This window comes from Amblyomma maculatum, chromosome 10, assembly GCF_055883805.1.
Source record: "Amblyomma maculatum isolate TAMU_Amacu chromosome 10, ASM5588380v1, whole genome shotgun sequence".
Taxonomy (NCBI): domain Eukaryota; kingdom Metazoa; phylum Arthropoda; class Arachnida; order Ixodida; family Ixodidae; genus Amblyomma; species Amblyomma maculatum.
The window spans coordinates 50292789-50303092 of record NC_139353.1 but is presented as its reverse complement, the minus strand read 5'-3'; the positions used below and the strand labels follow the sequence as shown (position 1 = coordinate 50303092).

The following is a 10304-nucleotide window of genomic DNA, read 5'->3' as shown; positions in this document are numbered from 1 at the left end:
ACACATGTGACCAGTGACGTCACGGACAGACAATGTTTCAGACGCGGCACAGGCGCTATCAGCACATCTCCCCTTTTCTCTGAAAAGATACACTGGCATTTGCAACAAACTTAGCACTGCCACCAACAAAGGATGAACACTTTTTAATGGATGCAACCAATGCTCAAAACAAAATAACAGTCAGTCATTGAACCCATATCGGTCTGGCGGTCGGACATGACGGCCAAATCGTGTTCTATATGCAGGAGGGCTAGTTTGTGGCAAGGGGGTATCGGATGGATCGGCAGGTGCCTTCGGTTTAGATGGATTAGTTTCTTGTTCCATTTCTACCCGACTATCATATGCCTGCGGAAACTCATAGCTACCTCCTCCTTCCTCGCAGTCATTCTGCTGGGAAACAAAGCGAACCAGGAATTTTCTGTTTCTTTCTAGAACTACACCCGTAGAAGTTCTAACTACATACGACCTCGGACGTTGTGCAGGACGTAAGACTCGCGCTTTCACTTTGCAGTCTGTCACCCATACTTCCGCTCCTGGTTTGAGGACTGGCAGCGGAAGAGCCCTATGACGACTATTGAAGTACCTACGCTGCCGCTGTCGGATGGTTACATCGCGATCTCTGAACTTTTTCAGGCTCACCTTCTGGGGCAGAAGGCTCTTGGGAGGGACAGGGACTGTTGTGCGTAGCCGCCTGCCCATCAAAAGCTCTGCGGGGCTTTTTCCCAGTGGCCCTGGGGTGTCCCTGTACGCTAGCAGCGAAAGATAGGGGTCCTTAGCTTTTATAATCAGCCGTTTAATTGTTTGGACCATCCTTTCTGCTTCCCCATTTGCCTGAGGGTATCTGGGGCTCGTCGTCACAGTGCGGAAGCCATAGTCGCGAGCAAAACACTGGAATTCCTGAGATACAAATTGTGTTCCATTATCCGAGATGACAACCTCTGGTATGCCATGTCTTGCAAAGAAACTTTTGAGGTGCATAATGACAGTGACACTTTTTGTCGAAGATAGCAAGGCTACCTCTGGGTATCTAGAAAAATAATCTACTACCACTAAATACCATTTTCCCTCAATATGGCAGAGATCAACACCTAGCTTTTGCCAAGGACGCTGTGGAGTGGTTGTCGGAATCATTGGTTCCGACTTTTGTTGCCTGTGTTCCGCGCACACTGGGCAATCAGTTACCAACGCTCTCAGCTGGCAACTCAACCCAGGCCACCATACGGACTCTTTGGCTCGAGCTCTGCATTTCTCGATTCCTTGGTGACTCTCGTGCAAGCGCTTCAAGACCTCTGCGCGTAATTTTTGTGGAATCACCAGCCGCACACCTTTGAGTAGCACGCCTTCAGCGACTGTCAGCGTTGCTCTTTCCTGCCAGTATGGACGCAACACCATCGACAGTGATGAGAACTTGGGCCAGCCTTCCAGGCTGAATTTTGTGAGAGCTTGACAGACTTCATCGGCTGCTTGCTCAGCTTTGACTCGTTCAAAAAGGCTAGACTCGACGGCATTTGTCAAACAGCCCGAAACGAATTTCGCGACTTCGCCAACACTCAGCGCATGAGCATCAATTTGGTTTCCCTGAATCGGGGCTCTAGACAATACATCTGCAGTAACGAGGCTCTTACCCGGGACATGCACAACCGTAAAGCTGAACCGCATAAGTCTCATGCGAAAGCGCTGAATACGAGGAGGCAAAACATCTAAAGGTGATTTTCCCAACAACGTTACAAGTGGTTTGTGGTCGGTTTCAAACACAATTTCAAGACCTTTGATGTACCCTTCGAATCGTTCTGCCGCCCAAGTCATTGCCAACGCTTCCTTCTCAATCTGAGAGTATCTGGTTTCGGCAGGCGTCAGCGAGCGTGACGCAAATGCAACAGGTCTTTTTTCATTGTTTGGTTGAACTTGTATCAATACGGCCCCCAAACCGAATGATGACGCGTCAGCGGAAAGAATCGTAGGGTACTTTACATCATAGTTAGCCATGACGCGCTTCGAAGAGATAACGTCTTTGACGCACGACAGCGCTTGCTCTTGGGCTGGTCCCCACGTCCATTCGGAACCCTTCAAAAGCAAGTGACGTAAAGGCGCCGTTTTCGAAGCCAAATCTGGTATGAATCTTGCCAGATGATTAGCCATACCGAGCAGCCGTCGAACGTCAGCCACGTTAGCTGGCGTCGCCAGTTCTTTGATAGCACGAACTTTTTCAGGATCCGACTTGATGCCATCTTTACTAAGCACACAGCCAAGAAATTTTATCTCAGTTACCCCAAAGGCACACTTTTCTTTGTTTAGCGTAACACCGGCACTGGCGAGACGATCTAAAGTTAGACGCAGGCGTTCGTCATGTTGAGCCTTGTCGTTACCAAAAATGAGCACATCATCCATTAGGTTTATCACGCCTGGGATTCCTTCAAGTATCTGCGACATTTTCCTCTGAAAGATCTCGGGTGCCGACGTTATTCCAAACGGCAGTCTTTGAAAACAGTATCGCCCAACTGGCGTTATGAACGTAGTTAACAACTGGCATTCGGGCGACAACTTAATCTGAAAGAAGCCAGAGTTGGCGTCCAACTTCGAAAACACAGACGCACCACCTAAAAGACCGAAGCTATCATCCACAGTCGGCATGACATAGCGTTCGCGAAGTACACTTTTGTTTAACTGAGTCAAGTCAACGCAAATACGAACCGCTCCAGATGGTTTGAGTACTGGCACAATTCCTGCACACCATTCTGTTGGTTCTTCTACTTTGCGTATCACACCATCTCGCTCCATACGCTCGAGCTCTTGCTTAACTCGGTCCCGCAAGGGTAAGGCTCTGCGACGCGCAACATGAATTGCAAAAGCTGTCGAGTTCGGCTTTAGTCTAATTTTGTATTCTCCTTTTATCGCTCCTAGACCACTGAAAAGCTGCGGGTAGGCAGCTTCGACAGCTGTTGCGCTACTGACCGAGTCCGCAAATTTAATAACTTCCAGAGCCTCAAGCGCTGGGAGACCCAAAAGTACGGAGCGTAATGGTGAGACCACGTACACAATTTGCTGTACAGTGTTTTGTTTCCACTGGATAGTGGCATGAGACTTTCCCAAAACATTCAGTGGCTCATTCGACGGGCCTGTTAGGATTAGGTCGCACTTTTCTAGCCTGGTAGGTAAACCGGGAAACGTCGAGGGCACAACAGAAACGCCGCACAACTTTAGCGAACGCCGGAGTGCCGTTAATGACGACCTGTACATACCGAGAATTAGAGTACTCCCCGTTCACTACGCCAACGAAGAACGCCGCCTTGTCCATATGGAGAGAAGAAAGCTGTACCTTCTTTCCATCACGTGCAGCCTTTTTTCGACATACAGCTGCGAAGTGTCCGGAACAACCGCAGTAGTTGCATTTGGCTGCTTTTGCCGGGCACGAGGCTCTGGGGTGCGTTCCTTGACCGCAGTTGGGGCATGACCCGGGGGTGCCTGGTCGGTAGGACTGGACTCTGGGACGCGGACCTTGTATTCCAGATGAATAGTTCTTTGACGAGCTGTCCGAGTGCTGTCCTGAAGAATACTTTCTGGGCTGCCCTTGGTTGCTGACCGCGTCAAGTTGCCGGTCGCCGTTACCAAGGGTTCGTCGCCGGTTTCTCGCAGTCGCAGCTGCTGTCGTTGGACGGTCTCCTTTAAACGCGCTTTTGCCAAAGCGCTGGTGAGAGTCAAATTCGCATCCATTTGAAGCGACTCAGAGAGCTTAGCGTCCCTGAGGCCGACCACGAACCTGTCGCGAATCATGCGTTCCTTTTCCTGGTAGTCGCACCGGTCCGCCATCGTGTGCAACGCGGTAACGAATTGGTCGACTGACTCTCCAGGTTCTTGAGTGCGACGGTGAAAGCACGCGCTCTCATAAACAAGGTTCCGTGCGGCGACGAAGTGCTCGTCGAACTTCTTTTTGACGACTTCGTATTGCTTCTGTTCTTCTTCAGGTAATGAAAAAGTAGAGAAGATTTCTCTTGCTTGCCTGCCCATCGTATAAAGTAGCGTCCGGACCTGCGCTTCTTCATTCCGCTCATTTAGGCCCGAGGCGAAGCGGTAGTCATCAAAGAGTTGGATCCAAGAAGGCCATTCAGACGTCCGGTCGAAGTCAAACCTTGGCGGAGCTGGAACCGCGAACATTCCGTGAGAGAGCTTGGCTGCGTTGTCCTCTGACATGGCGCCCGTTGACGAAGTTAATGCAACGCCTCTCAAACGCCAGAGGATCCCACTTCTGACACCATGTCGCGTTCGGTCCCTGGCCGGACGCCGAGCGCGGCCGGGCAGCGGGCAGGAAGGAACTGAGACTTGCCCCGATCCCGGCACGATAACAACAACCCTTTATTTCACGCGAACAGCATCTTATATAGCACGCACACATGTGACCAGTGACGTCACGGACAGACAATGTTTCAGACGCGGCACAGGCGCTATCAGCACAGAAACTGACTTCATAGAATGCTCTAATCCCAGAATTATGGAGGATGCACAGGTAATCGTAAAGGTGCGATGCAATGACCACAGGATGGTAAGGTTTCGCATTAGTCTAAATCCGATGATGGAACGTAACAGATCAGTAAGATGTCCATCAAAGAATTAACAGTAAGAGGAGGGCAGAACGATTTGGTATCTTGCTATAGAACTGTTATTGATATTTAATCGATGGTGATAACCTTAGTGTAGAAGCAATGAGTAATAATTTCAAAGTTATCATTACTGAATGCGCGGAAGAAGTAGAAGGCAGGATAATTGGAGAAGATACCGGTAAACACTACAAGGAGACGAAAGCTTTGATTAAGAAACGCTAGTCTGAAAGCTTCCAACAGTTAGACACGGTAGAATTGGGAGAGATATCAAAGCTAATCAATAGGCGTAAGATGGCGGATATAAAGTATATAACATGGCAAACATTACGCATGATCTAAAAAAACAGGCGCAGTTTAAAGCCGTGAAACAAATGGGCTTATGTAAAACTCAGATCTAAGCGCGAAGTGACAAGGCGGACAAAGACGTCACGAACATGGACAGGATAGTCAAAGCAGCCGAGGAATGCTATACTGACCTTTATAGTAGCCGATGTAGTCAGGACAATAACGAGATAGGCATTAGTGCAAACCAGTGAAATGTTCCACCAGTGACGGAGGAGAATTTTGTTCTTTAGAAACTATGAAATGGCAGAATGCAGCTGGGGAGCATCAGGTAACTACAGTTTTGTTGAATAATGGGGAAATCGTGCCAGAATAACAGGCCACCCTGTTTACACAGTGCGTGGTGTGATTGACGGTACTGGAGTCATGAAACACCGCTAACGTAATCTTAATTCATAAGAAAGAAGACCCTAAAGACTTAAAATATTGATACGTGGCAAGGTTAGTCCAGGATGGCACAGCACACAAAACACAGAAACACAGCAGCGCGTCGACCTTATCCTAGCATCAACCGTTGCTACCACTTTGCCTTCTTCTGTGTCACTGTTACTGATCGTTGTCATCTTCAACTTCCAGCGATGCAGGGCATATATGTCACATTACCCCCCTCCCCCCCCCCCCCCCCCCCGCGAAAAGCACAGTCCCGGTGCGCACTAGGACGAACTACTACAGGGGTAGTACGGCTTCATTCGGGCGACGTGAACAATCACGGTGCGTGGCATAGAGAACTGTTGCGGCGGATGTACAGGGGCGATCTCATATGTCACAGGAGTGATTGGCCGTAAAACACGGTATGGTCCTGCGTAGCGTGGCAAGAGCTTCTCACATAGACCTACTTTACGAGCGGGAGTCCAGAGCAAGACGAGAGAGTCCGGAGAGTAGTGGACATCCCGGTCGCGAGAATAATGGCGCCGTTTTTAAAAACTTTGGGAGGAAGCCAGTCGGCGGCGAGCGATAACACGGGCGGAGTGAGCTTGGGAGATGGCGTCACAAACGTAGGAACTGGCGTTTGCGGTGGGAGGAAGTACGCTGTCAAACGGAAGGGGAGGGTCACGGCCGTATAGAAGATAAAAGGGTGAGTAGCCCATTGTGTCATGACGAGAGGAATTGTACACAAACGTTACAAACGGCAAAGTAATATCCCAGTCACGGTGATCATCCGAGACATACATTGACAGCATGTCCGTGAGCGTGCGGTTGAGGCGTTCGGTGAGGCCGTTCGTTTGTGTATGGTAAGCGGTGGTAAAATAGTGCTTAATGGAGCAATACCGAAGAATTTCGTCTATTACTGCAGCAAGAAAGCAACGGCCACGGTCAGTGAGCAGCTGGCGTGGAGCACCATGAAGCAGGATGACGTCGTGGAGAAGAAACGCAGCCATGTCAGTTGCACAGCTGGTGGGTATCACTCGGGTGAAAGCGTAGCGCGTAGTATAATCCGTGGCCACCGCAATCTATTTATTCCCCGACGCAGAAAGTGGGAAAAGCCCGACGAGATCAAGGACAACTCGGGAAAACGGGTCTACTGGGATGTCGATCGGCTGCAGGGATCCAGCAGGCATAACCGAGGGCTTCTTCCGTCGCTGACACCGGTCACAAAAAGCCACGTAACGACGAACACAGCGATAGAGGCCTGGCCAAAAGAAGCGGTGGCGGACGCTGTCGTACGTACGAGATACGCCGAGATGACCCGCTGTAGGTGCGTCGTGCAGCTGTTGAAGAACGGTGGTACGCAGGTGTTCGGGGACTACGAGCACAAGCTCGATGCCATCTGTTCGCATATTCCGTCAATATAAGGTGCCGTTGTGGAGCACAAACAGAGCAAGGGTAGCATCAAAGTCATCACTGCTGAGACGATTCATAATGCTGTAAAGCTTCGGATCTAAGCGCTCCTCATGGCGAATGTTTGAAAGGTCAGAGATGGCCAACACATATGTGTCATCGTCCCACTCGCTAGCAGGCGGCGGATCTACCGGGTTGCGGGACAGGCAATCGGCGTCAGCGTGCAGTCAGCCAGACTTGTGGACGACAAAAAAGTGTATTCCTGAAGACGGAGGGTCCAACGGCCCAGGCGACCAGTAGGGTCCTTCAGCGTAAAACGCCAGCATAAGGCATGGTGGTCTGTGATGGCGGAGAACGGGCGGCCAAACAAGTAAAGGCGAAACTTTGTAATGGCCCACACGAGGACTAAACACTCATGTTCTGTGATCAAGTAATTCCGTTCAGCCGCAGAAAGGAGGCGACTGGCATAAGCAATGACGCGAGTGCGACCCATCTGCTGTTGGGCGAGTATGGCACCAATACCGGTGTCGGTGCGTACCTCCATTGGTGCCGAGGGATTGAAGTGTGCCAAAATAGGCGGGTTGGTGAGGGCTGCAATGAGCGCAGAAAAGGCTTGGGATTGTTCTTGGTCCCAGCAAAATGAAGTGTCGTTCTTCAAAAGATTGGTGAGTGGACGAGCCGTCTCCGCGAAGTTGGGTACAAACCGCCGAAAATAGGAGCAAAGCCCAAGAAAACTACGCACGTTACTGGTGCAACGGGGTGTAGGAAATGCACTTACAGCACGTATTTTGTCTGGATCGAGTTGAACGCCACGGGCGTCAACCCCGTGGGTCACCACCGAGATTCTAACAAGGCCTTTGCATCACCTTCTCTCGCATCAGCGAACGTCACGACAAGCGGATGAGCGATAAGGTGTCAACCACTGAATCTGTGCGTACAGGCTTGGGTAAAGGGGCGAGATGACATCAGGTGACTAGACTCAGATTCGCGCTCGCACCTTCATTTGCTGGTACTTTATCGCCATCCGCCTGTCGTGACGTAGGTTGCTGGGGTGCGCAGGCCTTGTCAAGATCTCGGTGGTGTCGCCACGTGACCGAGCACCTTGAGTTCACGTCGGCCGAAGCTACATTTCTTCGGAGTTCAGCTGAAGGCTAGCTCGTCGGAAGACGCCAAGAATGACATCAAGGCGAAGGAGCTGGCTCTGGAATGTAGAGGAAAATACGACGTCATCCAGATAGCACAAGCACGTCGTCCATTTCAAGCCCCGCAGGAAAGAGTCCATCATGCGCTCGAAGGTTGCGGGCGCATTACACAAGCCGAAAGGCATCACCTTGAATTGATACAGGCCATCGGGAGTGACGAAGGCGGTCTTCTCTCGGTCCCGTTCGTCGACTGCGATCTGCCAATAACCGAAACGAAGACCAAAGGAAGAGAAATAGCTGGCACCGTGCAAGCAGTCGAGGGCATCCTCTATCCTGGGGAGCGGGTAAACGTCCTTCTTTGTAATATTGTTAAGGTGTCGGTAATCAACGCAGAACCTCCAGGTATTGTCCTTTTTAACAAGCACGACAGGCGACGCCCAGGGACTGCTCGAAAGCTCTATAATGTTCTTTGCTAACATCTTGCCCACTTCGTCTTGTGCGACGCGACGTTCAGAAATGGCGACTCGATAAGGTCTTCTGGCGTCACCGGTATCGATGCGATGTGTAACGAGGGACGTTTGTCCTAAAGGGCGGTCACCAAAATCGAAAATATCGCTGTTCGAAGTCAGAAGGCTCGTAAGTGCTGTAGCACGGTCAGGGAGCAAGTTAGGTGCGGCCATTGCTGATATGCGGGCCCCCGGGGGTGAGGACGGTGCAGGTCGTGTCGACACTATAGCAGCAGGGTCAGGTAAAAGAGCGCCACTGTGACGTCAGACAGTGGGGTCAGTTCGGCGAGAGTAATGCCCTCAGAAAGAACGTGCACAAAAAGACCGAAGTTGATAACTGGAATATAAGCGTTGTTATTCTCTACGTGCACGATGTTATGAGGGAGAGCGATTCTACGCTGCAGGGTTACGTCGGTTATGGGGCGAACAACGTAGTCGCCATCAGGAACAAAGGGGAAAGGCCACATGAGCACATACACTGCAGCTTCTGGTGGGAGGCAAGTAAATGTAGAGGAGCGGAGACGCAGCGTTGAAGTGTCAGAGGCATGTTTCTCAAGAGATGAAGCAGTCCAGAAGAACACTCAATGAGCACGGATTGTGCAATTAAAAAGTCGAGTACTAATATAACGTCGTGAGGGCAACTGGTGAGGACTGTAAATACCACAGGGATATGGCTGTCGGCAGTTGTAATTCTCGCAGTACACATACCATACACAGTAGCTGTGTTGGCATCAGCAACACGAACGGTAGATGAGGGAGCGGGTGTGAGGACTTTGTTGAGGCGTTGACGGAGCGAGGAACTGAGGACGGAAATATGGGCGCCAGTGTCCATAAGGGCAGAAACTGAGACTCCGTCCACAAAAATGTCAATGAGATTACGTCTGAGTGATTCACCACATCAAGATAATACGTGGCAAGGTTAGTCCACGAAGGTTAGTCCAGGATGGCACAGCACACAAAACACAGAAACACAGCAGCGTCGACCTTATTCTAGCATAAACCGTTGCTACTACTATGTCTTCTTCGGTATCACTGTTGCTGATCGTTGTCATCTTCAACTTCCAGCGATGCAGGGCATATATGTCACAATATTATAGGCCCATCAGCTTACTATTAGTTACATATAGGGTGTTCACTAAGGTAATCGCTAACCAAATCATGACAATCTTAAACTTCAATCAAGCAAGAAATCAAGCAGGTTTTTGGAAGAAGTATTCTACTATCGATCATATCCATGCCATCAACCAGGTGATAGAAAAATGCTTCTAATATAATTAGCCCTTATACAATGCCTTCATTAATTACGAAAAAGAATTTGACCCAGTAGAAGCCTCGGCAGTGATACAGGCATTGCGAAATCAAGAGTTCAGCTCAGTTCAGTCGTTCAGTCGTGTCCGACTCTTCGTGACCCTATGAACCATGTCACGCCACGCTTTCCGGTCTCTCACTATCTTCCTGAGATCACATACCTTCATCTGCAGTGCCTCGAGGATGCCATCTAACCATCGCGTTCGCTGCCTACCCCTTCTCCGGCGACCCTCAACCTTTCCCAACATCAAATCTTTCTCCAGCGACTCCTCTCTTCTCATCAGATGACCAAAGTAGCTGAGCTTTAACTTTAGAATTTGACCCTCCAATGAGCAATCAGGGTTTATGGTCGACAATATCGACTGATTTGATCTTCTGGCAGTCCAAGGAACTCTTAAGAGTCTTCGCCAGCACCACAATTCAAACGCGTCAATTCTTCGGCGGTCAGCTTTTTTCACAGTCCAACTCTCGCATCCATACATCACAACTGGAAAGACCATAGCACGAGTTTTACGGATCTTGGTTGGCAGACTAATGTCTGCGGTCAAGGCTAATCATTGCTCTCTTTCCCAGAAGCAGGCGTCTGCTAATTTCATGGCTGCAGTCTCCTTCCGAGGTAATCTTCGAGCCCA

The 10304-nt window shown here is 50.1% G+C and overlaps 1 protein-coding gene across 1 annotated transcript; it reads right to left on the bottom strand.

Annotated features, from left to right (window-relative positions):
* Positions 1-2859: 2859 nt before the first annotated feature.
* Positions 2860-4445, bottom strand: LOC146176353 (uncharacterized). The gene has a single exon (XM_084582700.1). The coding sequence runs from the start codon at positions 4186-4188 to the stop codon at positions 3265-3267; it is 924 nt and encodes a 307-aa protein (XP_084438826.1). The 5' UTR covers positions 4189-4445; the 3' UTR covers positions 2860-3264.
* Positions 4446-10304: the final 5859 nt, after the last annotated feature.